The 27,884-nt window shown below is 51.9% G+C and overlaps 1 protein-coding gene across 4 annotated transcripts; it reads right to left on the reverse strand.

Moving 5' to 3' along the window:
- Positions 1 to 359: 359 nt before the first annotated feature.
- On the reverse strand, positions 360 to 27,500 carry Septin8 (septin 8). Of its 4 annotated transcripts, none has more exons than XM_038327644.2 (10): positions 27,377 to 27,500; positions 14,781 to 14,901; positions 13,220 to 13,415; positions 12,702 to 12,882; positions 11,670 to 11,831; positions 11,089 to 11,185; positions 10,499 to 10,667; positions 10,182 to 10,314; positions 9,876 to 10,066; positions 360 to 1,272 (listed from the first exon to the last, which is right to left on the reverse strand). In XM_038327644.2, exons 1-10 carry the CDS (start codon positions 27,404 to 27,406, stop codon positions 1,107 to 1,109), a joined length of 1,446 nt encoding a protein of 481 aa, XP_038183572.1. In that variant the 5' UTR covers positions 27,407 to 27,500; the 3' UTR covers positions 360 to 1,106. The 4 variants fall into 4 exon arrangements, with proteins under 4 accessions (XP_038183572.1, XP_038183570.1, XP_038183574.1 ...); XM_038327642.1 differs by having other exon boundaries at positions 360 to 1,269; positions 12,702 to 12,888; XM_038327646.1 differs by lacking the exon at positions 360 to 1,272 and adding an exon at positions 6,847 to 7,523 and having other exon boundaries at positions 12,702 to 12,888.
- Positions 27,501 to 27,884: the final 384 nt, after the last annotated feature.

The following is a 27,884-nucleotide window of genomic DNA, read 5'->3' on the forward strand; positions in this document are numbered from 1 at the left end:
TTTTCTTTTTACAGTCAATTCCACGTGTAAAAGACTTCATAAAGCATGTGGCTCTGGCTGTACCCCGGGGAGGGGGGAGCTGCGGAGGAAGGGGCTGCCTCTTCTGGACGGACTTCACTAGGACTTCCACGTGGGAACATTGCTGGGCTTCTAGGTTATAATAAGCAGGAAGTTTATGGAGTCTCCCTGAGACTCATCTGTGCCTTTGGAACAGCTGTTTACAACACAGAACAGGCAAGGCACAGGCGTGCAACACGTCCTTGCACATGCACCACGGCGAGGTGATTCACAAAGGCTCACAACATACGGAAGAGTGAAAAAAAATGTTCTCTTTATATCCCACGCCATTCCACCAGACTCTCACGTCTAAAGGACACAGAATTCACTTGACAAAGACATCTGGACGGCACTATTATGGTCAGTTTCTCTCTTAAATACACACTGCAAAAATATTTAACTTTCCGTTCTATGAATATCGTATATAAATATCTGTCTGCCTTTGCTATACTTTACACACATTCAGTTAGCTGTCTTTATTCACCTACACACAATCCTTATTGAGGCGTTAGACCGTATTGATCTGGCACTTAAAAAAATATCAGACACCGGGTTCGTGTTGGTTTTAGTTGGGGGGGGGGGGGATGGAGGCCATCCTTCAGGATGTACTTCTGTTAGTAAGGCAAAATTCTGCAAATGAGGAAATGGCATGGTGTTTTGGTCTGTTATGAAGCATGAAGGTTAAATCGCTACGGGTAGTGTCGTTATGGAAAACTGGTGCTGTTGACAAGGTTGAAGGTTTCTCTTCAGGTCACTTCCCTGCTCCCTTTATCTTGAACAGTAGGTCCACATGTCTCGGAATGCACGCATGGCCACCTATACGCTGTAGCCTCAGAGTAACCATGTCACATATCAGACTATCTGGGAATGGAAAGGATCGGGCCACACCGGATGCTCCCTGAAGGAAATAGAAACTGTTTGCACTTTTGGTTATTGATATGTGAGAACAAGGGGTGAGAGTGGGGCTCTGTCCTAACATGAACAACCATGGTCTCCAGTTCCACGCCCTGATGGTCCTGAGCTGGCCCCCATGTGGCGGAACTGCTGCCTCAGAGGAATCCTTCCCTCCACGTCGCGTCCCTGACCAGGCAGCTGCAGCACTGGATGGCGGGCCACCAGCTGCTGCAGTTCAAGGGCTCCACATTGGCTTTGGTCATCATCACCTTAGAGCTGGAGAGGCTCATGCCCGACTGCTGTGCTCCTACATCTGATCTGCTAAAGAAAGCACACGTAGACATCAGCTTGGCCCTTCTGGCTGACACGTTCTGTGCTCAACAGGGTACCCATGGCCCTTGTTCCTTGTGGGCTCCAGAAGATGCACTGAGCATGCCAGCTACGGCAAGAGGTTGACCGGAGGCCATGCTCTGCATATATATGATCATGCTCTGTGTTCCCCAGTATGGCAACTCTCAAACTCACGGGGAAGGGTTTTTGACAGTGAGGAACAAAAATACACAGTCTGATGGCCATGATCGGGGAATGGGCAGAGGATCCAGGTGCTTAATATTGAGGATTATAACATCCAGACCTTCCTTCTACATGAGTGTGTGGTGACAGGCACAGAGAGGGGGCCGTGTCAGCAGTTCTCAGGACAGATTAGGATGGAATGGCAGATTAATGATAGTTAACTGAGGTTGGAGATGAGGGCTCCTAGGATGGCAGAGTTAGTGCTATGAAGTAGGGTAGTCGTACCATGCTCAAAATGACCCACATGATCATCCTGGCACCCGACCGCTCTTGTACCTGAGATGACTGTTTCAAGGTTACCATGCTGTTCTGACACCTGTCAGTGCTGAGCAGTATGGTGGCTGTGAGGCGCTTGTGAATCCACACCTGAGAAGTTGTGGTTACCCTCCTGCGCCAACTCTGTTTCATCTGTCAGCCGGCCTCTCTGCCATCGCTTTGAGGCCTCCAGAACCTGTGGGAACTCACCATGCTTGCATGCCTGTAAACTCTTTGGTCTTACATTTCTCGTAATGAGGCTGGGAGAAGGTTCTAGAAGAACCACTCGGGGAAGCTACTTGGTCCTCAGGTTAGATCAGAACCAGAAGAGTGAAGGAGGCCTGAAGCTGTGACCCTGCCTCCCCTTCCTGTCCCCTGGAACCAGGAAACCAGGGAGCCTAAAGGGTGTGGCCGGCCCTCATTTTCTGAGACAGGGCCTCTCTATGTGACCAGGGCTGGCTCAGAACTCACGGAGATTCACCTGCCTCTGCATCTCCAATGCTGGGATTAAAGGTGTGCGCCACCACACCTTGCTCCCTCACAGACCAATCCTGGTTCTACCTACCAGGCTTAGCCAGGTCCCTCCAGCTTCTTAGACTTGTCCCAGACACGAGTGTAGCTGGCACTTTAGTCTCAGTCACCCGGCTCCCTCTGAAAGCTGGGAAGTCTCTCTGGATCTGAGCATCCCCACATGGTCCTGAGTTACACCTTCTCCTCAGGTCCGGATGAGAGAGCAGTGCCATTTCCCCCGAGGACTCTGAAGCCCCTCATGCAGAGGACTTCATGCTAAGGATGCTTCTGACACATGCAGAGGGATGCAGAGTCCTGTGCTGCTGGCTGGGTGACTGAGCCCAGCCTGCCCTGACTGCCCTGTGGCCAGGAGGAGGACACCTGTACAAATGGCAGGGAAGAAGCCAGCTGCCTGTCTGAAGCCAGTCTTAAAGCTGTGGAGCCCAGCTGGCCAAGATGCCGGCTGGGACTTGAATGACTAAGCCATAAATTTAGAGGGCGTCCATGAAACTCTGTCACTGTGAGCAGCTCTTTTATAAATGTGCTAAGCCATGGGGTGGGAGTGGGGTGGGTACAGTGTGTTGCCAGAAGCTCACTGTGTGGTCAGGGACCAGACAGGCCACATTGTGAGGCAGGGTACCATTTTGCCTTTCCTCTGGTTTTGCTTATTGGAGCTTCCCTCACGCATACACTTATTTATTCTGTAGACATCAGAGGATAATTTGCGGAAGTTAATTCTTTCCTTCCACTTCATGGGTCTTGGGGAACCAAACTCAAGTTGGCAGGCTTACCTGGTGAGTCATTTCACCAGCACACCCCCCCCCCTTTTTTTGAGCCCAAATTGCAGCCCGGGCTGACCTCAAAGCTAAAATCTTCCTGCTTCAACCTCTGGAGTTCTGGGACTGTAGGCACATGGTACCACATCTGGCTGTTTGGTGTTTCTGTAAAAGCACACTTCAAATGGTTTCAGTGCTACTAGAGACCTTTCTATTAACGGACTTTTGTGCACCTCTTGCTAGTCATATATACCTGGAACCCTGTCCTCTGGGCCCTGTCAATAACTGTCCTCCAGGTAGGTCCCGGGAAGACTAGGAGAAAACAGGGATAAGGGTATTTGCTGACAGTGACCAGAAACCTGATGTTCACATGTCTCCAGCTACATGGAGCAGGCCGGCAAGGTAATATGCTGACTGGCCTCTTGCTGCTCCATCCAGAGGCCAACATGTACAAGACACTGTGTGGATGGGACAGGAGTTCATCTCAAGGGTTCACACCAGTGTGGGCATCCTGTGGCACTGGGTGTCTGCTGCATAGCACCTAGGCCTGTCAACCAGGTGGCTCTAGCTGTAAAATGCTTCCCCCCCCCCCCCCCCGTTGATCCTATTCCTAAGCTCACGGAGAAAGAAGGCAACCCTGAGAGCCCAGTGCCAGAGGAGGAAGTGGCCTGTTGCTGGCGTATCTACAGATGATGGCGCTCTTCTTGGGCAGCAAATGCTGCCATTGTTAAGACTCCATCAGGGGTGTGTTCTGCTTGCCTTTTCGTTGTTTACCAGGAACTCACCTCATCTCAACACACAAATGGGAATCCCCATGGTTGGCTAATCTGAACACAATCCACCTTCCTTCTGTCCCCACCTGGGAGGGCCAGGAGCTAGTGAAGGCCTGAGGCCGGAGGAGATGGAGATGGGAGAAAGATCAGAGGCAACTGTTCTTTCCAACCACCAGTCCACCCTTCATCCAAACATTTCCGTCTCCCAAGGCTTCCCACCTCCACAGAACCATCTCGGGCCCACGGCCCACACCACCCACCACCACACTTTGAACAATGACCCTATTTCCACTCTTTCCCGATGATCCTGATGGGATGTCCAGCTTTAGCACAGGAATTAAGGATACAGATAACCAATATTCAAATCGCAGCTCGTCCACTTGTTTGCTGTGCTGCTTTGGGAAATTATGGAACCTCTGGGACTTCCCCTACTAACTGGGGACAATAATACTATTATTGTATCTGGTCATAGGACGGTGAGGGTTAGAGACGTTAGAGCATGTCATTACAAGAGCTGAGCACACATAAGGTGAGCTGTCAAGCCAAGCTTTCGTAACAAAGATGTAAACTCCTTGAGGGCAGGGTATGCCTTCCCTCAGTCTCGGACCTGCAACTCTCCACAGTGGCTGCATCATGATTCGAGTTCTGTCAGGAGCTCTGCCCCCACAGAGGTTACAGCGGAAGCAGGCTGTATTGGCCACAACTGCAGGATATTAATATGCTCAAGAAACTTGAATCAGAAAAGCTACTGCCCAAAAATGACACTGTAAAAAAAACTCAAAATAAATGCAAAATTTAATGAAAACAAATGAGTACAAAGTGGATGGGAAGGAACAGAAACAAGTCAATGGGTGGAGGAGTAAATGGATTAACAACTGAAGTGGTTTTAGAGATGCATGGTAACGTAATAGACAAGCAAGCTGGCTTTCCTGGGCTGCTTACCCAGTAGGAGCCCCAGACAAGGGGAGTCCACACACACTCACACACACACACACACACACACACACACACACACACACACACACACAGAGGAACATATACAGGGCCAGTTTGTACAACCACAAGATTCAGGCCTCCCAGCATAAGGGAGAACACACACCCTGGTTGGCCTGGGATACAGCTGCTTGATGGCTGTTGACGTGGGAGAGAAATCAGTCCCCAATCATACTAGGCAAGTTGTCCAGCATTTTTTTTTAATTTAACATGGGGTCTTGCTAAGTGGCCCAGGTTGGACTTGAACTTGTGATTCTCCTAGCTTAGCCTCCTGAGTGCCTAGAATTTGGCATGATTATTAACAGAATCTTTTCTCTCTCAGAAGGCCAGGTCTGAACCGTAACTTATACGGTGACTCTACCACAACACGAAATGGCTCAAGGGAAACGTAACAGCAAATGTCAACATGATCCTATGACAGTCCCATGAAGCCAACAAATGACAGGGAAGAAAGAGGAGTGAGTCCCAGCTGTACACGGGGGTCACAGCCTCAAGGGGCAAGCTTCACGTTTTTCTTGCACACCAAGGATTAATTTAACCTCAGCTAAAGATAACAAAATTCCACACAGCAGGGGAAAAGCTTGCCATGACTGACGGGATCCATGGGGAGCAACTTAGACCCTAGAAAATGCAAGTCAGGTCTCCCCAGGGATGCCAGCAAGCTTTGGGCCAAAAGGTGGGCACTGACCATAACAGCCTTCCAGTATGCCCGAGTTGTGGCTGCTGAGTTGCAGGTGCTAGTGGTAGAATTTGTTGGCTCCAGAGTCCCCAGCATGGACTCTGAGCCAGCAGTGGGCCCGCTGGGTCATCCCAGTCTCGAAATAGATTGGCTAGGAGAGGCTGCTCTGAAGGTCAGGCTTGAACCTAAGTGAAGACACCTTCAGATACACAATTTCTCCAAGAGGAGCCTCTGGCCTGCAGTTCACCTCTGCCTCAGACACCAAAGTTCAACATCAACTCTGCCATGACCAGAGACGGACTAGCTGTGACGCTCACAAGGCTTCCAAGGCCTGAGTTGAATGTTATGTTCTTTTGCTTAAAATGGCCTCTCTAAATAGTTTGAGAGTCCAGACTTATGGCCAGAATGCACCCTGATCATGGAGGATCTTTTCCTTAGAGCATCAATAAATGCATTTCTCCTGCTGTGTGGAGCCTCTCACGGCACAGGCGGCCTTTGGGGAGGTATTGTCACAGTGCACTCACAACAACCTTCCCCGCCAGCTCACTCTGAATGAGCCATCATCTCAGGACAGGAAGAAGCCAGACTGGTCCTGGATGAATAGAGGCAGGCCTGGCAGGAAGGGGGAAACGGTGGAGGGAGATGGGGGCGTAAAAACCTGAACGCAGCAAGAATCAGTGTGGACCCCTCAGGCTCTCAGTGAGAAGCCCACTGGGTGAGCAGCTCCTTGGGATGCAGCCGATCTTTCTGGGGAGCCTGGTGTCCAGCTGGTGCTGCACCAACAACCCCGAGGCTTGCAAACCATCAGGAGCAGAGCAGAATGGATTTTGTCAGTACTTTCCTTGCTTTTATTTTTGAGACAGGGTCTCATGTAGCCAGAGCTGGCCTCTCCCTCACTGTAAATGAGGCCTGTCTCTGGCTCCCACCACCTCCCAAGCGCTGGCATCACAGGCCTGCACCATCCCACCTGGCAGCCACTTTCTTAAAAAGTGTTCACCTGGAAACCAGAGCTGGAGGGGATGTTCTTAGCCCCCAGGCTTTTGTTTTTCTTTCCCCCCACCCCCGCCAAATTGTCCTAATACTTCAGACACCGTTATTTTCTTGCACCATGACTCGGCCAGGAAAGAAGTAACAATGACCTTGACACGACAGCCCTCTCCCCGCTGAGCACACTGGTCGGGAGCAGGTGGCTTATTTGGAGTCAAACACTTAACACACACGCACTTGGTCCCTGCACAGGTAGCACCTCGAGGGTTTGGGCTGCTGTTCCATTTACATTCACATTAAAAACGCTGGGCGTGGTCTTGTTCGGGGTCCACTGCAGTCCATAAAGAAGTTCCAAACACTGCCAGAATAGGAACTTTATTTCCACCTCTCCCTATATGTTATAGGGCTGCTTTCTATGTGAGAAGGTTTAGAGATCTTTTTAGTTAAAAAAAAATCAGGGAATCTGTGTTACTTATAAAAATAATGGGAAAGATACATATTATTTGTCTTTATACTGGTGCCAAAATAAAAATTTAGAAGTGTTTCAAAGTTATTGAAATTAAGCTCTAGGTTAGAAAAATTAAAATGAAGGGGAAACAGGCGAATTCTGCAGCGTGTATGTATATACCGGACCACAGGCCACGCCTAGGGCACCACATGAGTCATCACTGGCTGGAGCCATCACTAGAGTGGCACATAGCTGCTCCATCAGGGAATAGTGACACTGTAAATGGAAGACCAGCCACCGGCTCTGGAAAAAATAAACCTTGTCAGTCTGGGATTCCAGCATTCATGGCTCGGACACGTTTGCATAGAGAGGGGTGGCTGGCCAGGCCCAGGCAGCCGGGGGCCAGCCGGGGGCCAGCCGGGAGGCCAAGGCAAAGCTGTAAACACTGGAGTCTGTACCGGCTCCCAGTCCATCCTCACACCATGTTATGAGAGAAGGGCCACAAGGTGTAACTCAAGCAACTTAACACATGATAGTCTAAAGTCCGCTCTTGACATGTAAGTCTGTGCGTGCTTTAACTGAAAAATAAAACAAAACAAACAAAACAAAAACAGACACATTAAAAGATACGCAGACCAAATCAAACAGAAGCAAAAGACAGCAAGGTGGACACTGGGAAAGGGCAGTCAGTTTGGCATTTGTGACGAGCAAAGCAGGGAACTTGCTTCAGTTTGTGGCGTCCCGGGCTGAGGGTCAAAATCTGATTGGGAAGTAATTTCGCAAAAATTGATTAAAATTTAAAGACTGAGTACAAACCAAGTAAAGCCATGAAATGGCCATGAAAACACCCACTCCCCAAATGCAAGCCTGACCCACCCTATCCCACAGGGCCAGTGACCCCTGAACCCCAACTCTAGCTTCACAGGTACAGAGTCCCCTCTCCCACGGTCAAACTGACTGAAGCTCTCTAGTGTAACTGCCCAACAGAAAGGGCTGGCCTTTCAGACCCAGATCTGGGAAACAATATTCCAGGAGACCGGACAGCTAGGGCAGGCTTCTACTGAGAGCTGTTTCTTCACAATGGGGGTTCCACCCTAAGCTGCTCTGTAGTCTCTCTCTTTCTCTCTCTGTTCTTTCTTTCTTTTTTCTCCTTTCTTTCTTTCTTTTTTTGAGACAGGATCCTTGCTATGTAGCCCAGGCTAGTCTAGCAACTCATTACATAACCCAGGTTGACCTCAAAGTTAAGAGCAACCCTCCTGCATTTGCCTCCCCAAAGCTGGGAACAGAAGCATATGCTACCACACCTGGCTGGCACTGGGGCTTCTCCTAGTTTCTTATTTGGGGAAACTGTCTACTTTCACAAGATTGCCTGGGCCACGCTGGCAGGGAGCAGGGCAAAGTCATTTTGAATATACAGACTCTGTCCCATGTTCCCCTCACAAGGAGGGACATTTCTGAGCTGCCAGCTTAAAGCCCACACTGGTTGCACCTCAACCTCCACACTCACCAAACCAAGGGCCGAGCATAGGACCAGGGCTAAAAGCAAGTGTAAAATTCTCCAGACTGAGGGCAAATGGGCCTGGGATCCTCTGGGAACAGGTAGCTGGGATGGGCTGTTAGGCATCAGGATGGGGAAGACCACAAAAGGGGAACCCCTGCCCCAAAACAGAGAACAAACCTTGGGAACCACAGTGCATCTAGTCCTAAGTGCTATGTCTGCCCCAGGGAGAAGCACTTTCAGTTTGAGGCAGGAAAGGGAAAGAGAGGGAGAGAGAGGGAGAGAGAGGGAGAGAGAGGGAGAGAGAGGGAGAGAGAGAGAGAGAGGAGAGGAGAGAGAGGGAGAGAGAGAGAGAGAGAGAGAGGAGAGAGAGAGAGAGGGAGAGAGAGAGAGAGATCGTGTGTGTGTGTGTGTGTGTGTGAATGTCACCTAGGGTGAGGCAGGACATAGTTGAGTTCATGCACCCAGATCCTGAGGTGGATGGGACCACCTGAATCTCTGAATGAAGTAGAGCAGGAGACTGGGAGTCACCGCAGACAGGGTACCAGACTCCAGATAAGAACACGGGAAAGAACTGTGGAGGACACCAACATGGCTGGGATGTAGACCAGTGGTAAAGAACTTATCTAGCGTGTGCAAGGCCCTGGGCTTAGTCCTTACAATCACAAAAATAAATAATAAATAGTTTTGTTTTTGTTTTTTGAAAAAGAAGGCAAAGAAAAGGAGGCAGCAGGGGCAAGGGGTGGGGCGAGCAAAGAAAACCGCTAAGGAAACATGACTGGGAATTCTGTGTCCTTAAGCTGACACACGTGGGAAGAGCCTCCTTGTCACCTGTCACTCTACTCTACAGGACTGCTCCAGACCCTACAACAGGAACAGCCCCACTCTCTGCACAGTCCTGGAGCCCTGCAGGGAGCCACCATGCTTCCAGTCCTGCAAGCCTTCCAAAGCAGCTGCATAGAGATGACAGGGACTGCAGCAGTGCTGACTGCCTGTCCTGATGAGTCCCTGCTGTCACGCGTCACCATCTACCCGCTAATATGAGTTCCACAACCCCAGCCTCAGAGGCCTAGGGGACATGTGCCACAGCTGCTCAAGCAGAAGCACAGGGTCTTTTAGAAGCCAGCAGGAAATGAGGACAGTCCCACATTCGTCCCTCTCCTGGCCGGATAGACTTGTCCCAGTATCCTGTGGCTATACCTGCTTGGCTGTCCCCTGCTACTGGCTGCCCATGTGACCCAGCTCCTTCACTACAAAAGCAGGGAAGAGGACTCAGATGCTGAGGATGCTGGGGGAGGATGAGGGAGGAGAGAGAAAGATCCAGAGACAGCGAGAAGACTAGGGTGAGATCAAGATGGAGGTGCACGGGGGAGAGAGGTGAGGCGGTGAGCGTGAGGCTGAGCAGTGACAGCCCAGGGGAGATGCCACTTACTTCTTCTTGTCCTTGTCTTTCCTCAAGGGCTGCTGTGAAGTGGCATGCAAGGCCTGAGACTGCAGGGCCTCCATAGCCGCCTTCCTGCAGTTGAAGGCGTTGGTCTCCTCCTCCAGCTCCCTGCGCTTCTCCTCCACTTTGCGCTTCTCCTCCTGGTGGATTCGCTTCAGGTGCTCAAACTTCTCATGGAGCTGGGGAGGGGAGAGGAGAAGGGAGGCAACTGGGAATGGGCAGACTAGATCCCCTACCTCCCCATCAGCCAGCCTGCCCTGGCACTTCGTCTCTGCAGAAAGGCCTGACACACACCTCCCGTTCCTTCTCCTTCAGCTCAAGCTCTGTCTCCTTCACTTTGTTGACGAACATCTGTCTCATCTCTTCCTCCTTCCTCTGCAGCTCACTCAGGAACTCCTTCCTCTTGGCCTCGTATGTCTCTTGGAGGCTGTGGAGACCCAAAGGAGAGGCCAAAGGTAGAAGTGGGGCTGTCAGAGCAATGGAGTCAGGGAGATGCTGGGGACAAGAGGACTCGGGGCTCCCACCAGCCTCTGCCTTCAGGCTTACAAGGCCTCAGAGAGCAAGTGCTGGCGTGACAAGAGTGGCTGAGGCAGCGCAGCGCAGGCTATCACCTGAAGGGCTGGCTGTCACCATCACTGTCCTGGAAGCCCATCTCCTCCAACTTGCAGCGTCGGTAGAGCTCATAGTGCCGACTGTGGGTCTGCTCCCGCAGGTCCTCCATGTTCACCCGAATCAACATCTCCCTCAGCTTCACGAAGTCGCAGTGGTTCTCGTTCTCCACTGAAAGCAGGGGCGTGAGAGGCATGAGACAGGCATGCAGATAGGTGGGGGATGGCGGGGCAGGACTTGGGTGCCTTGGTGGCTCCAAAGCAGCATGAGGCAGGTGTGCAGATCGGCAGGGGGAGAGCAAGACAATGGTCAGGGGGCTTTGGTGGTTCCCCAGAGCAAAACAAACATGCAGATGGTTGGGGGTACAGCCAGACAGTGGTTGGGGGTACAGCCAGACAGTGGTTGGATGCCTTCACGGTTCCACAGCATGAAACAGGCATGGAAACAGGCAGCAGAACAGCAGGGAGCTCCACAGTGAGGCAGCCATGAAGATGGGCAGAGGGGAGCAGGACAGAGGTTAGGACCTCGTCTGGCAGGACACGAGGAGACTGAGCTGAGGCCCCAGCTGGGGAGAGGCTCGCCCCACACTCACCCTGCACCACTCCCCAAGGGTACTGTCGAGCTCGAACAAGCTTGTTGCCCACCTTCACCTCCTCTGTGCTGCCCACCACAGCAAAAGGCAGGTGTGCCTAAAAGGGGGCCCAGGTACATATGTAAGCGCTGTGCCGAACAAGGGGGCAGACTTTCTCACACCCCTGCACCCTAGGGAGGGGCCACTGCCTTTCACAAGGCTCTCTTACAAGGGTTACAGGCTCAGTTCCTATCTCTCTCAGAGAAATGTTCTAGACTCCCGACTGGGTTTTCCTGTCTGTGGTGTGTTCGTCTCAGGCCAGCATAGCTCTCTGATAGGACCCGTAACCCCTGGCCACATATCACTCCTTCAGATATCACATTCCCACCCTGAGTTTACCTGTGACACGCAGATCTAGGGGACCCTTAGTGCAAACCCCAAATCCAAATCCTCTAGTCTGGTGTCAGCAGAATTCAGGCCTGGGAGGCATACACGCCTACCCACCCTGGCAGGATAACATTCTGGGAAGCTGAGTCCCGTTTCAGACTGGTGTCCCCAAGCCCTCTGACTCGGGAGCCCCGAGGCCCCTGCCCAGCACTCACATTCATGACCGTGTTGATCTCTGCAACAGCCTCGTCGTCTGTGGGGAACTGGTAGATCTGGACTCCATTGCTGACCAGCTCGCCCATGATCTTGATCTTGAACTTGTGGAGCTCACTCTTGGAGATGGTGTCGGCCTTGGCAATGATGGGGATTATGTTCACCTGTGAAGGTCGGGGGGCAGTAGGTTAGTTGCCTGTCTTGAGTAATGATCACTGACCATGGACAAGCACTAAGAGCAGAAAATCAGGAAGACAGGGCGCCAATGATCAGTTGCAGTCCAAACTTAGCCACCTGAGGCCACTGTGATATCAGGAACCTTAACAACGAGCTGTAATGCTTCTCTGGGCCCCAGCTCCCCAATACAACTTCCCACCACTCCGTGTGACCACCAGGGGCATATTCAACTTGAACCCAGAATGCTCTTAAGGTCCAAACTGGCCTTGGGTCTGACAGAAACAGTAGTGGTGGCCAAGCCAACCACTAGGCAGGCAAGATGAGCCAGGAGTAGCAGCTATACCCTGAACTCTCCCAGGCCAAGGTTACCCTATTTTTCATGGTGACAATTAACTCCTGAGATGGAAAGGCTGAGAGATAACTAAGAGGGGCCCGGGTCCTCCAGGATCCCCAGACCTTGCTGACACCCCATGAAACTGCTCTCTACCCTCTACCCTCATTCACAATTCCATCTGTGTCATTCTCCTCTCCTAGTGGCTCAGAAGAGAGCCAGGGGAAGCCATGTCAGACAGGAAAGAAGTGAGGAGAGGAACTAGAGATGAGAGGCGGGATGGAAGAGGGACACTCTTGGCAGAGGCTCTGCAGGAGGGGTTCGTCATTGTACAAGGAAAATAAATAGACAAAAAGCAGAGCTCCAAGTGAGAAGGAAGTTGCTGAGAACGAAGCTCTGAAAAGCTCAGCAAGGATCACTGAAGTAGCCAGAGAGGACCAAGCTGACCACAGGATAGCCAACTGCAGTCACCACACCGCCTTCCAGAGGTAGATGGCAGAGGTCAGGTAACAAGGAGGGTATGTACCTTGCTATCTAGTTTCTTCATGGTCACCAGATCCAGGGATTTCAAGGAGTGCCCAGTGGGCGTGATAAAGTAGAGGCAAACATGGATCCTCGTGTCATGGTAGTCAAAGAGGGAACGGCGGATCTTCAGCTCTTCCTGGAGATAGTTTTCAAACTGCGCATCGATGTAATCAACTATGGGCCTGTAACTACAGACAGCTTCATCACCTGGGAGGCAGACGCTGGTTGCAGCAAGGGCAGCCTAGAGCCCAAGCCAGGCTATCCCCACTCCCCTCCCTGGGAGCAGCATTGCCCCATCAGGTATAGGAGGCTGACTAACCCCTTCTTACACCCTCCTAGAGGAAGAACTGGTCTGTCAATGGCCCAAGACCTCAGCCCTTTCCCTCAGTCTTCCTAGGTCACCTTAGTACTATATGTACGGGGCAGTTTGAAGTAGGAAGTGATTGGGAAGTTTTAGGATGAGGGTCAATCAGTTTGGAGTGGACAAGGTTAGGTGGAGCTGCCCTTCCCGCCTCTTGCCTGTCATCCTTATTGATCTGGTCCCCAAAGCCCACAGCATCCACGATGGTCAATTTGAGATGAACGTTGCTCTCTTGGAGATCGTAGGTCTGAGGCCGCAGGCGTACACATTCTTCATGGTGACTGGCTTCCTCAGTCTCAAAAGTTGTGTTGAAGAGTGTATTCATTAGCGTGGACTTGCCAATCCCAGTCTCCCCTGGTGAGGGGGGACAGCAGGGAGAGAGGAGAATATCAAAGTCTGGAACCAGGGCGGTCTTTAGCTGGCAGCTAGATAAGGGGGCTCAAAGACCCTCAACTCCAGAAAGAGGGAGGGGAAGCAAGCCTCCTACTCCATTCCTCACTGGCCTCTGAGAGTGGGGGGTAGGGGTCTTGGGCTGTTTCTCAGTTTTAGAGCACTCGCCTGGCATGTTATAAAGACCTGGGGTTCCATCCCAACCCCGAACCCCAAAAAAGGTCTATGAAATGGCTCAGTGAGTAAAGGCACTTGCTGCCAAGCCTAGCAACCCAAGTGTAATCCCTGGGACCCACACGGTAGGAGGGGAGAAGACTCCAAGATGTCCCCTGACTTCCACTGCTATGTGCTCCCTCAAATAAAATGAATACATTCTTAAAAGAGGTGGGGGGGGGGGAAAGGAAAAGAAAAAAATTAGAAAGAAAACAATATTCAGAAGAAAGTCATAAAGGAAGCCTTTGATGTAAGACATGGCTAGGCAGGGCATGTGGGGAAAAGGCAGTACCAGGCTATAGAGATAGATACCACTGTGTTTTGAGACTAGGCTTCAAGGGGACCTAGTCACAAAACACACAGCCTGTTCAGAACATCACCCTTCTTAGACCAAGGTGGTCATGACTCCACAAGAACAGGACCTGAAATCACCAGGAGCTGTCCCTGTAGCCTGGACGGTTGCATCTTTCCATAGCCTCTTCTCAAGGGGTATCTGCAGAGGGCCCTGGATAGTCTTTGTGCCTCTGGGAGTCCAGGGCCTTGGACACCTGGAGCCTCCCCAGTCAGGTTGTGTTTGTTCCAAAGTGCACATGGGATTTACCCTGTGATCTGGTGACCAAGCACGGTCTCGTTCAACACTGTATTTTTGTCACATAGTAAGGAGAAAAGTGTTTGAAGATTTATTTTTATTTATGTGTGCATGTGCGTGTATGTGCAGGTACCTACGGGAGCCAGAAAGAGGATGTCAGGATCCTTGGAACTTGAGCTACAAGCAGTTGTGAGCCACTTGACATCGGTGCTGGGAACAGATGTCCTCTGGAAGAGCAGCCAGTGCTCTTAACCACTGGGCCATCTCTCCAGCCCTGCGAGTGTTTGTTTTTTAATAAATGAATGAACTAGTGACTGGATTTCTATGATAAACACCTAGTGTAGGCAGTACTTTCATGGACCCACTTCTGTTTCCTCTTTGTGGTGACTGAGTCAGGTCCTGGATCTAGTCCTGCTCTTGATCCTGGCAGAGGCAAGAGCAAAGCCTAAACCCAAGGTCTCCCCAGCTTGATAGGTGGCCAGCACAGCAGAGCACCATCTTCTGCCCCTGGCCAGGCCACTACTTACCCACACAGAGAATGTTGAAGCTGAAGCCCTGGCTGACTGACTTGCTGACCAGCTGGTCAGGGAGGCTGTCAAATCCCACATGACCGCCCAGGGACAGGCTCCGGGGCTCAGGCTCTGCATTCTGCCAAGAGAAGCACAGCAAGACAGTGAGCCACCTGGGAAAGGAGGTGTCTGTTTCAGACCAGCCCTGACCCTGGTACCTGAGTTCTCAGCACCACCCAGGACACACCTTGAAGTCACCAGGGTTCCAACTCCATGCCACACTCCCCAGTGGGCCCCTGAGTTCCCTCACTTTTGAGACAGGCTGGCCTTTATGAGGATGTATCACCACACCCAGTTCCCTGGATCTATTCACTAAACAGGGTCTCATGGCGTCTAAGATAACCTTGAATTTGCTACATAGCAAAGAATGATATTCAGCTTCCAAACTTTGCTTCCACCGCCTGTGTGCTAATATTATAGGCGTGCGCTCTGTGCCGGTTTATGTGATGCAGGGCACCTCATGCATGTTAGGCAGGAACTGCCAATTGAGCTAGAACCCCAGCCCTCCCCTGAATCTTCAAAGAGCCCTAAGAGATACAGGTTAGAAAGTGTATATTCAAGCAGTCAGTTCTGAGGAAGGTGGAAATGCTACCCCCCCCCCCACACTGGCCCTTTTCAGCCCCTACTTGAAACATCAGAGGGCCCCCCTTGTCAGGCTGGGCTGGTGGTCCCCCAAATCCACTTTCCACTACTCAGTGGTAGTATCTGGAGACCTCAGGCTCTGGAGTATCCAACCCTACCTGAGTCATGACTGTTTAGAAAGGAGATTCTGGGAGAGAATGTGGAAGCCTGACCTCCGCAGAAATGTGGGCATTAGGACCCAAGTGATCGGGGACCACTGGAGTTGGGCTGTATCACTCTCAAGAGAAACAATAAGGCCCAAAAGAGGGTCAAGGCTGGACCCAACTTTGTGCAGACACTTTCTGTGGCTTCTCTGGGAATGTTGAGTAAGATGTCAGCCTGAGGGCAGGTTTCCAGGTCCACAGAGCTCCGTGTTGGGCAGAACCATACCCCTTTCTTCCTCAATGCCTATGCCCTAACCACCACCAGGGACAAGAAGGCACACAGGAGTCTCTCCTGTCCACAGCTCCACAGTGGACACAGCATAGTGGGCAAAGGAGTCAGGGGAGGGGGTGCCCTGTGGCTTCGGCTACACAAGAGCCTCCTTAGCACCTAGAGGTCAGCTCTCTGCAGCCACACCCTGCTACTTTGGCCGGTACCTCTCTAGCCAACCTGGCACAAAAACCCAACCTGCCTTAGCATACTAACACCTGTCCCAAGCAGCCCAGACCCAATGTGACTCTTCTACCCATTGCAAACAAGCCAGGTTCGCCCTAAACCTGTTTTCTCCAAAGACTCTTGGTGGAGCCTATTTTTCACAATGACCCTTCCTCCTCCCTACCGCCATCCCCAGGGCCATGTCCCAATTTACCCACCCACAAGGCCATTGGGCTGCAAGTGTCCCCTGGTGCCCATATCAGAAACAATACGGAGTCTCTAACTCCTACCCCTTTGCCTGGCACTCAGGCCTTCCCCAGGCTCAATTCCAGCTCCACTGGTTAATTCTGTAATGCGTGCGTGCGTGCGTGCGTGTGCATGCATGTGTTTGGAGTGGGGGTGTAGATGTTGTTTTGTTTTGAGACAGGCCCAAGCTGGCTTTGAACCTGTGGTGCCATGAATAACCTTGAACTTCTAATTCTCCGGCCTTCATATCCTCAGAACTGGAATCACTAGCATTTGCTGCCATACCTAGCTTTATGCCATGCTGGAGATCAGACCCAGGGTTCTGTGCATGCTAGGTGAGCAAGCTACCAACTGAGCCACGCCTACATTCCCCCTTCTTTCACGCTGTTTAATCAATTATTTATTTAGTGGTGTGGGGTGGGGCTCACACGTGCTATGCCTCCTGTAGGAGTAAAAGGACAGCCTGTCAGCGCGCTCCTTCCACCACGTGGATTCCAGTTCCAGGCCCTGAATTTAGGTGGTCAGCCTTGACAGCACCTTTACCCACTGAGCATCTCTCGGCCCTCAGTCTCCCTTTTTTTTTTTTTTGTTTTTTTTTTGTTTTTTTTTTTTTGTTTTTCGAGACAGGGTTTCTCTGTAGCTTTGGAGCCTGTCCTGGAAATAGCTCTTGTAGACCAGGCTGGCCTCGAACTCACAGAGATCCACCTGCCTCTACCTCCCGAGTGCTGGGATTAAAGGCGTGCGCCACCGCCGCCCGGCCTCAGTCTCCCTTTTAAGCTGAGCAGCTTCCCTGAAGTCCTGGACTCCCCGGGTTCTCTGCCTCTTTGCTGGCCCCTACACAGCACACAGCATGTCAGGCCCTCCCAGACAGTGGTCCTGTTTCCTGGCACCAATCCCCTCTTCTCCTCTCTTCAGGAAGCTCTCCACAGGCTGGGGAAGCCGTGCTCCCTATGCTTCCCACCTCTACCTGCCATGACTCCACTGTTCATTTTTAAGTCCACAAACATCATCTTCAGACTTTGCTGCCACATAAGAGGTGCCACCTGCCCACCTTACACAGGACTGACTCCATTGCTCAGTTTTCCTTCCTACTGGTGGTAGCCTGAGGATCAAATGCAGGACGGAACAATCTGGAGCTTATTTTTAGGTGAAACTGAAAATCTCCAAATTGAAGGCATGCTGTGCTTTGCCGAGAAGGCTGCGTATTTATCCACGCTCTCTTTCCAAGGGTGATGCAATCCAACATCCTGTAGTCTGCCGCCAAAACTGACCAAGTCAGCTGTGTCTACAATCCAAACCACACCACGCGCACACTACACACACACACACACACACACACACACACACACACACACATCACAGCAGAACACTTAAAAAGAAGAAGAAGGAAAAAACAGGCCAGCCTATGCCTCACTCCCCCCAACTTTCTGACAGTTCTGGGCTCCACGGACTAAAGGCAGCACTGAGGACTACACAGGCCCACCCACCCACCCACCCACCCAGGCTGCTATAGCAGCCCTACCTCTTCTTCCCTCACACAATGTGGCTCCCTCTGAGGAAGTGTGTGAAGGATGAGGAGGTCATCACCCCCAAGTTATTGCCCAGGCTGCACAGTGTCTACCCAGGAACATCAGGGACCAGAGTGGACATCCATCTCCGGTACACCTACACACACCAAATAATGGCTACTGTCTTGACAGAGACAGTGTCCTTCTCTGTCCTCAAGAGACTGATGTAACCTTCTGGCTTTCCTGAGGGATGACTCTTGCTAATGCCTGCCTTCCTGATCACGCATTTGGCATCAATAACTCGTGACCCAAAGTGTCCTACTTACTGGAAAGAGTCACCCTCCCCTCAAATGTCTGCTAGCCTGAACAGTCTCAGCACAGGAAGAATTAGTAACACCTGAGGTGTCCCCTACATAATGCAGTGACCAGACTCAGACTATCAGGTCTCCCGCTGGGTAACAGCCCTGCCATCTGGTGATAGTCAATCAGCATGATGCCAAAGCAAGTGGCCCAGGGGGAGCCTTTATGACTACCCTATGATCATCTGTGGAGCTAGCCTAATACTAAAGGGCAGCAGGGCCAAGAAAATGGCAGAGTAGCTGGGGAGCTCCTGTCTGCCCTCCCTATGGTCCTTCTCTATGTGTCTGGCATATAACCCTAGCTGGGTGGGGCCTTAGTCTCCACAGAACAAGAATGCACAGGACAGGAGAGAGTGGGGGAACTCCAAGGGGAGGCACAGGCCAGGCATCTGAGTTTACAGCCTCAGAGAGGAACAATGCTCACAAGATAATACCAGCCATTTGCTAAGAACTACCTTGTAGCCAGGCGGTGGCTGAGCGCGCGTGCCTTTAATCCCAACACTCAGGAGGCAGAGAGAGGTGGATCTCTGTGAATTCAAGGCCAGCCTGGTCTACAGAGTGAGTTTCATGGCAGGCTTCAAAGCTACAGACAAACCTTGTCTTAAAAAGTCAAAAGAAACCTACTTGTAGAAAGCCAGGTGGTAGTGGCGCACACCTTTAATCCCAGCACTTGGGAGGCAGAGGCAGGCAGATCTCTGTGAGTTCTCACCAGCCGGTCTACAAAGCAAGCTCCAGGATGGCCAGGGCTACACAGAAAAACCATGTTTCGAAAAGCAAAAACAAAATAAAACCAGAAGGGGGGAGAGGGAGAGAAGGAGGGAGGGAGGAAGGGAGGGAGGGAGGGAGGGAGGGAGGGAGGGAGGGAGGGAGGGAGGGAGGGAGGGAGGGAGGGAGGGAGGGAGGACAAACTAACTATCTTGTGGGACTGGAGAGATGACTCAGAGGCTAAGAGCACTGGCTACTCTTCCAGAAGTCCTTCCTGAGTTCAATTCCCAAAACCATCTATAATGAGATCTGGTACCGCCCTCTGACATGCAAGCATATATAATAAATATATCTTTTTAAAAAACCTGGCTTGTGTGAACTAAACTAAAAGAGCTACAGTCTCTCACTTAGCATTTCCCACCCTGCATAGTACTAACCAGGGCCCAGCCCCGCAGGGGTGGCAAGCAGAACAAGCCCTTAGGTCTGTCAGTCTGTGGCCTGGGAAGACTCCCAACCTTCGTAGCCAGTCTGCTGTGCAGCAGGTACTGGGACAGCCAGCAGGGAGAAGGTGAGGCCACCACATCCTTGACCCCAGGTTTTTCTAAGCTCAAGTGCCACAGAGGTCAGGCAAGCTCCATAAATGGACAAAGAATCAATACAGCAATGCCGACCACCAGTTACAGCCAACATTTATGAGTTCTAAAACACACAGTTTCCATCTTACTCCACACGGCAGCCCGTGAGGACCACTGGGACCCTGTGAGACAGCGTAATTTACAAGAGGCCAAGCTGCTCAGGGTCTGAATGGAGACAATGTAACCGGGAAACAAAGTTCTGGCCACATTACTCTGCGGCCCTCTGATAGCAGCTGACATGGTCAATTTAGAATCTTTGAAGGAAGAGGTAGAAATGGCAGAACCCATGCTCAGACATGGCCCAGGGTGGCCAGAGGTCTGTGATTCCAATCAACTGTGGGAAGGCAGGTCTGTTGTTTAGAAATCTGATTCCCCTGCCCCCCAAGAGATCCAAGCAGGGCATAGTAACACATAATCCCAACTTTAGGGAGGCTAAGGCAGGAGGATCAGGAATTCAAAGCCAGTCGGAACTACACATAGAAACCTTGTCCCAAAGCAAAAATAAAAAACATAAGCAACTTTGGCATGTTCAGGAGGAAATGCTGATGAGGCTATTGGGGGGGGGAGATCACGACTTCAAGGCCAGCTTGGACTACCTAGGGCGGGGGTGTAGCTCAGCGCTAAAGCACTTGCCTAACCATCTGTGAGGCCCTGATTTCTATCCTCAGTACCTCCCCAAACAAAACAAGTGTAAGTCAGGTACGGTGGAACACACCTGTAATCTCAGCACTGGGCTGCAAAGACAGACAGGAGAATCAGTAATTCAAGGTCATACTCGGGTACTTCGCAAGCCTGAGGACAGCCTGGGCTACAGGCGATATGTCTCAAAAGAAAAGAATGTGAAAAGGAAAAAAAGGAAATAAAAACAAAAGAAAAAAAGGAAGAAAATACTGGGCCAAACATGGTGTTTTGTCATTTCAGAGAACGGATCTAGACCAAAGCCATTACTGCACAAGCTAGAGATGATGTTTCCATTCCATTCTGGGGGCATGGAGGCCGTGGGAGACTTCCATGAGGACGAGCCTTAAGATTGGCAGGCCCTAGACAGGCACAGATCTTGCTGACTCTGGCCCTTCTCATATCCAGCAACTTAGGGTGCTCACTAGGGGCTCTAAATGTTTATCTTCAAAGACGCCCTGGCAGAGAGAGAGTTGGCAGTTTGGAGATCTGCACACAATAAGGAACTCTATGAGCCAAGAACCCCCCCTTAGTCGCTAACAAGCTCCTGGATCCTGAGCCAAGCCCCAGATTTCTAGTCATCCTTTCTTCAGCACATCAGAGAAAACAACCAAACTAAGTCGGCAATCCTGCATGTCTGGTCATCCAGAACAAAGCAGAGGACCTTGTTTATTATACAGCCCAGCGGGTAACTGGAACACCCTCTCCTGGTCCAGAACTGCTCTGTCTGAACCCTCAAGATCAGCCCTAATTGACAGACACGAAGGACTGCTCGTTTTACCAAGAGTTGAGCGGCATCTAGGGAGAAATCAAGTCTTGGAGCTTTTCCCCACACAGAAGCTGACTATAATCCGAGGCTGGAAATCATCAGCTCAAATACCCACACTAACAAGACTGGCAAAGCTGTGGAAGAATATAAAAAACTCAAACCCCCTGGGACGGGGGGCTGGAGAGATGGCTCAACACTGGTTGCTCTTCCAAAGGACCCGGGTTCAATTCCTAGCACCCACATAGCAACTCACAACTGTCTATAACACTGGTTCCAGAGGATCTGGCACCCTCATATAGACATACATGTAGGCAAAACACCAATGCACATTAAATAAATAAATCCCCAAAACAAATTGGTTGTTGGGAGGGAATCAGAGCAGATACCCAATCTAAGAAATGTAGTTCCTGAATCCTGGATCAAGAATCCTGAATCCTGGATCAAACCTAGCCAGGTGGTGATAGTGCCACATACCTTTAAGCCCAGCACTTGGGAGGCAGAGGCAAGTGGATCTCTGAGTTCGAGGCCACCGTGGTCTACAAAAAGAGTCCCAGGACAGCCAGAACTACTGCAAAAAGAAACCCTGTCTCAAAGAAACAAAAAACAAAACAAACAAACAACAAAAAAAAACCCGCTCCTTAATGCCAGGTCTTCCACAGACTGCCCTGGCCTTCTCGGCTATCTTAGGACTTGAAATTCCAAATGCTTTGCCCTCTCGTTCCTCTCAAGGCATCCTCAGGTATACCCTGCCAGTTAGACAGGAAGCCCACTCCTCGGGAGAACACGAGCCCAGACTGGGGAGCAATGGACCCAGGACACAGTACCACTGATCCTTCGCCATCCATGTTCCTGGCACAAAATAACTCCAGCTAATCCCAAGCAGCCTAGGCCTTAAAAATAGCCAGAGCAGAGGCCTTTGGCCAGAACTGTGGTGTTAAGCACAACTGTCCTTGAGCCCAAGAGGAATCCTAGGAATTTTCCCAGGAAGGGCTTAGGCTCTGGTCCCAGGATTCCAAGCAAGCTTCTAAACCCAGGTCAGAGGTTACGAGAAATAACTAAAAGGTTTTATGTGGGAGGACAAAGATGGAGAAGGTGTCATCCTGGACCTAAGGAGAATAGAAGCAAGACACACCTGCTCTAAATCCAGAGTATACCTGGGCAACACTGTCTCTCTTCTACAGCAGCAACGGAACACCTGGAAGGAAAGCCCAGCCCCAGATCAGCCTTCACAGTACCACGGTGGTGGCCCCCAGTGTTAACAATGGGGAGAAGGCTGCTGGGCTACCAGTCACCCCCCATCCTTCTACAGGGAGACCAGGAACTTGGTAGCGTAACTACCCTCTGCCCCTCCCTGTTCTCCTAGGCCCCAGTACTTGGTCGTTGGCTTCTCTGTCTAAGACACTTTCTCCGTCTTCCCACAGCCAGGCTGTGGTTCGATCCATAGTTCCATCAAAATTAGGTTTCCGGGAAACCAAAGAGCACAGTTCGTGGGCCATGCCTGTCCCTACCACCCACAGGCCTGCGAGACAGAGACATTCTTAGGCTTTGATGTGCTGCAGGGAGGAAGAGGAAATGTTCCATCCTGCCACTGCACATATGGGGCGCTCTGCTGCAGAAGGCACAGCCGCTCCAGGCAGAGGCACAGCCGCTCCAGTTCTCCGCCTGGCTAGGCTCTAGGGGCAGCCACCACTGTCTGCCAATGTGGAAAAGCCACAAGTGGTCCAACCTCATTCAAAGGAGAAGGCTGCATTTCCTCATACATGAAACACCAGCCTAGGAATGAGGAATGTGGGTTCCAAACTGTCCCTGCCTTATTTACCACCACAGGATGGATAATGGTGCTGGCAAGGACCAGAGGGCGCGTTCTAGCACCGACAAGGCCAGAGGCAGCTTTGTAGGCATAGTTATGATGCATTTGTTGCCCATTTACCCCAGCAGGAGGCAGAGGGTCAGCTTTGTCCCTGGGGAGAGAGTCTTGGGTTCAGCCCCCACTGAAGCCAGGTCCTGGGTGGCCCACACTCAGAAGGCCCACAGAAAACAGCCAAACAGCATGATCAGAGATGGATTCTGACTTCTCTTCTTCTGGTTCTGTCCCTCTAACTTGGCTCTGCCATAAAGCCTACTAAGTACCTAGAAGCTACTAGTTCTAAGAACACCCAATTCGCCTCCAGACAAATAGGACAATTGTAGCTATTACCAAGAAGCTTCCTGCCCTGTCCTCTCCTGCAGCTTCCCCACATGAGCCCTCAGGATGTGCACGACTCCTACAGAAGCTAATAAGGAACATCCCAGCTCCCTACTAAGGCATTCTGAGTCTGGGAGACATCCCCTTCCCCAAGCAGATGTGTCTCTCTTCTGCCTAACCAATTCCACATCTTGTCCACAAAGCTAGTTCATTGTAGAACATAGCTGGGAGTCCCAAGACCCTACAGGCAGTACAGAAGCAGGAAGCGGAAGAGGCCCTGAGAGATACCTGGAGGCCAGCTGGTCCTTGCTTCTCTGCTCTGTCATCCTGCAGCTGGGGCATGGCCCCAAGGAAGCTGGGTGTCAGCCACAAAGACATCTGGGATAGTTATCCAAAACACACACCACGACCTAGTTCATCCTGGGTTCAACAGTCCATCGAGGGGCCATCAGGTGGGAGCTAGCGTATGGGCACTGGGCCCATCTTTGACTGACCAGCAACCAAAATCTGCTTTTTCACCCAACCTCAGCCTGTTGACATCAAAAAGACAGGAGATCCAAACACCCATGGTCACCAGGCAGTGGTGGCCCACACCTTTAATCCCAGCACTCACACAGGCAGGCAGATCTCCATGAGTTCAAAGTCAGCCTGATCTACAGAGTTAGTTCTAGGACAGCTGAGGCTGTTACACAGAGAAACCCTGTCTCAAAAAACAGAAACAAAATAAAAAAATAAATAAATAAAAACATTCTTTGCCCCCTCCCTCCACCCCCCTACCCCCGCCATCCAAAGCTCTTGGACAGACCCTGAGTTCTTCACTCCACCTATCCTCCCTCCTCCTTAGCACTGTGGTCAGCTTGTTCTTGCCATCGTCTCTTTTCCTGCTCCAAGCAGTCTGTAGTCAAATACTCCCTTTGGTCATCAACACCTTCTCACCAGACTCAGCTCTGATCCATCCACCAGTAAAGCTGGTTCCCTAGTATGGCAGGTAGGGAAGGAAGGGTAGGGTAACCTCACCTCCTAGAGAAAGCTGTAGAATTGTGGCTTTGCCTATGGCATTCACATGTGACCCCTCAATGCTAGCCATTGGGAGCTACACATATCTTCTGCTCAGCTATCGTTTCTGTCCAGAAAGGTTTGGCAGGGCTGCTGGTCATTTTCACAGGATACAGAGATCCCGGAGACAGGGGCCTTGAGCTACACTTGGGTGAGAAGGGCTGCCTCCCACACCCCTAGCTTTAAGACAAAATAGGCACTCCTTGGATGGCATGCTTGTTGGGGAAGTGTCAAGATTACAGGGGTGACAACGGATGTACCAGATGGTGCTGAGGATAAAGCGGAGATGGGGGGGGTAAGTGACTGGCTGGGAAGAATGCCAAGCATGAAGCAGCCTCACGTTTCTTCCCTCTCCCCCGCATCTTCTCTTTGCCCGGGCCCTACTGGGTCCCTCACCTAGGAGTCTGAACCTTGCTCCATTGCAGACATGAGAGTCCCGGGAGCTGGTCAGAGCAGGAGGGGAGTGAGCCTCAGAGTCCGAGACCAAGAAGCAAGAGAGGAACCCAAGTGAGGCAGGAGTCTGACTGCCCAAGTAGAGCAAGAGATGACAGAACCTACTCAGGGCTGACCCCATCAACCTAAGCCCCTGAGCTGACTAAGGCTGAGCAGGACCCAATCAGAGGTCAAAGATGTGGGGCCAGCAAGATGGCTGTGGGTCAGCGTATCTGCTGTCACACCTGACGGCTTAAATTCCATTCCCAGGACCCACATGGTGAGAGACTCCAACCTCCACGTTCACACTTACATACATACATGCATACATACATACACAGACACACATAACAAGTAAAATATAATAAAGATAGGCCTATGATGTGTACAGCATGCTGGGAAAAATGGGTCAAGATACCAACACACCTCCATCTCAAAGTATATCACTGAGTGTTCATTTTTTCTTTCAGGCAGCACTGAGGATTGAACCCAGGGTTTCCTACACAAGTTAAGTAAGCTCTCCACCCGTGAGCTATAGCCCAAGCCCTTCTATGTGGTCTTGTAAGTTCCAAACTAAGACAGTTTTCAGGTCCTCAAAGGGCTGCTCTGAGCACCTTTGCCCAAGCCAAAGGGGGCAGTGGATACCTGTCAAAGCATCACCAAACCTGGGCCACAACAGCACCAAACCTGGGCCATAGCACCACCAAACCTTGCAGCTGGAGAAATATCCAAGCATGTCTCCAATAAGCTGGAGACTACAGTTAACCTTCAAAAAGGTCTTTAAGGAATCAGAATGGTTGTGCACAAGATAAGGAAGGAAATTACCTTCCCAAGATGACAAGGTAGGGAAGAAAGAGACCAGACTTCTAAATTCCGGCCAAACTCCACCCAGTATCTCCACCCAAATTCAAACCCGTCCAAGTCCTCCCAGGAAGCTGAGGGCCCAGAGTGCAGAGGGCAGGGGAGGCATCCATCCCTCTGGTGTAACCATCATACTACGCGCGCAAGGTCCCAGAATTCCAGCATTACAGCTGCACCGAGTCTGTCCCTCCCTGGGCTTTGGCACACTCTGGGGATAATGGGAAGACTTCCCACAGAAATGATCCGAAAGCAAACAGAGGCAAGGTCCTCCCAAGCCGCAGCCACACAGTGTAGACACTCAGCCGACCCTCTGCGGATCATCTCTGGCCACCGGGCAAACGCCTTCCCCAACTGCGTCTCACGCGTGGGTATTTACTGAGTCCTTATCAAGAAGCGCCTCACCTGCATTCCTTCACAGACGCCACACAGCTCCGAGGGAGACAAAAGTTTCTCTTGCTGTATAGACGGGGAACACTGAGGGTTAAAGAGCTTGCCAGAGGTCCCATGACCAACAAGTAGCATTTCAAGGAATCCTCTCAGGCCACTGATTCTAGTTGCTCTACCCTTACTCTCTTCTGTGCAAGACCAACTGTTAGACAAGCCTCTGACCTCAAAACAAACCCAGACATAACCTTCCGGTCAGCCAGGCACAGAAATACAGCACGCAGACACACACGTCTTTTGGTCTCCATCGACTGGGCAGGTTTATAAGGACTCGGCTGTTTTCCTGAAGTACATAAATTCCATTTTACAGCCACAGGACTGAAGTGGATCTTGGGTTTGGCCCAGCCTGTGCAGATTCCCCATGGAGTCAAACTTACTTAACAGACACACAGCCCCCCTCTCCAGCGGGCACAGAGCACACCGGTCTACACATTATGAAACCAAGATCTCTTGTTATGCATATCCCCCCAAACCAACAAATGTATTTTCAGATTAAAGAAGAAATTTGCATATATAAATTCGGATGACAGTATTTATAGCATAATTACATAAGTCCTGGCTCCCTTATTTAGCCCCAGAACCAATTCGTTATCGGTCACACATTCAGAATTTTCCCTCCCTCCAACTGCCCTGGGCCCTCCTCCACCTCCTCCCTCCCTTCCCCTCCTCCTTTTCCAGCCGACCAGGGCCTCACATGCTGGCAAAGGGACACAGCTTCCTTCACTGTCACAGCCTAGCCTCCCAGACACACCCAAATCCAGCCTTAGACACCGAGAGGGCGCAAACAACCCCCGAAAGGCCTCCACGAGCTATGGACTGACTCCAGTCCACAGACACCCCTGTTAGGACCACCAAGACACGTCAGCCCGGAGGAAGACATTCCCTGACTGGGGTCCAAGCAAACACTCAATGGTTTGGATCTGGAATCACTTCAGCTCCTGAGAATGGCTGCCGCAGATCCAGAGCCTGCCACTGAGGCCCTGGACCTGTCTGGAGTTGCACCAAGGATCCTGGCTCCTGGGGGGCAGTGAAGGAGATGAGCAGCAGGCCTGGGTTCTTCAGGACCAAAGTCTGCAACTCCCCTGAGCTCTTTCCGGAGTGTGGGGGGGGGGGCGGGGAGGAACCCCTTCATCTCTGGGGCTCCATCCTCACTCTTTGCACCCAGCTAACAGCACCTGCGCGGCTAAGTCCCCAGAGGTGCAGGAACGCCCTGGGGAAGGAGAGTCAGGGGCGTCCGGGATCCTCCCCTTTGGACACGAGTCTGTCTTCACACCTGCCCAAAGCTGCCAAAGTCTTGGCTTCTTCCCGCGAAATGGAGCTTACGTCGCGCGAAGCCCGACACGCCGAGACCCCCCTCCCGGGGTTGGCTCCGGGGTCCCTGGGTTCGAGGTCCCGCCGCGCGGTGCTGACAGCCCGCCTCGCGCCCCCTCCCGCGCCCCCGCGCGCCGCGGGCCTCACCGAGATGCGTTCCAGATCGGTGGCCGCCATGGCGAGCAGCGCACCGGGCGGGCGGGCGGACGGGCGGGCTGCGGGGAGCGCCGGGGCCGCGGCGGGGACGAGCCGGCTGCGGGACGCGCTCCGCCCGGGCGGCTGCGGCTGAATGGATCCAATATGGCCACTTCCTGGAAACTCCCCTTGGCGGCGGCGGCGGGAGAAGCCGCGGAGCGGGCCCCGCCCCCGCCCGCGGGACCGGCCTCCCTACCCCGCTCAACCCCAGCGCAGCACGCTCCCCGTGGCTGGAACCGACCGGGGGTCTCAGCGGCCGGGCGGGAGGTACTAGCTGCGGGTGCTGCTGGGACTTGTAGTCCGCGAGGTGGGGGGCCCGACTGCCACGTCTTGGGGACCCGGGGCGCCTCCCGAGGCCTGCTGCGTGTGGCTGAGAAGCTAGGTCAGTGCACAGCACAGAGGGGTGCTGCATGCGCCCTAGGGGCCCCGCCTCCAAGCTGGCTGTCCTTGCTGGAACCTG

This window comes from Arvicola amphibius, chromosome 4, assembly GCF_903992535.2.
Source record: "Arvicola amphibius chromosome 4, mArvAmp1.2, whole genome shotgun sequence".
Taxonomy (NCBI): Eukaryota; Metazoa; Chordata; class Mammalia; order Rodentia; family Cricetidae; genus Arvicola; species Arvicola amphibius.

Excerpts from the sequence above, each read along its gene's own strand:
- Septin8 (XM_038327642.1), bottom strand. The coding sequence starts at position 27,406 with ATGGCGGCCACCGATCTGGAACGCATCTCG. Across the intron at positions 12,889-13,219 it reads CAGATCAATAAGGATGACAG|TTACAGGCCCATAGTTGATT; the intron begins GCAAGAGGCGGG and ends AGCTGTCTGTAG. Across the intron at positions 10,067-10,181 it reads TGAAGGAGAAGGAACGGGAG|CTCCATGAGAAGTTTGAGCA; the intron begins GTGTGTGTCAGG and ends TCCCCTCCCCAG.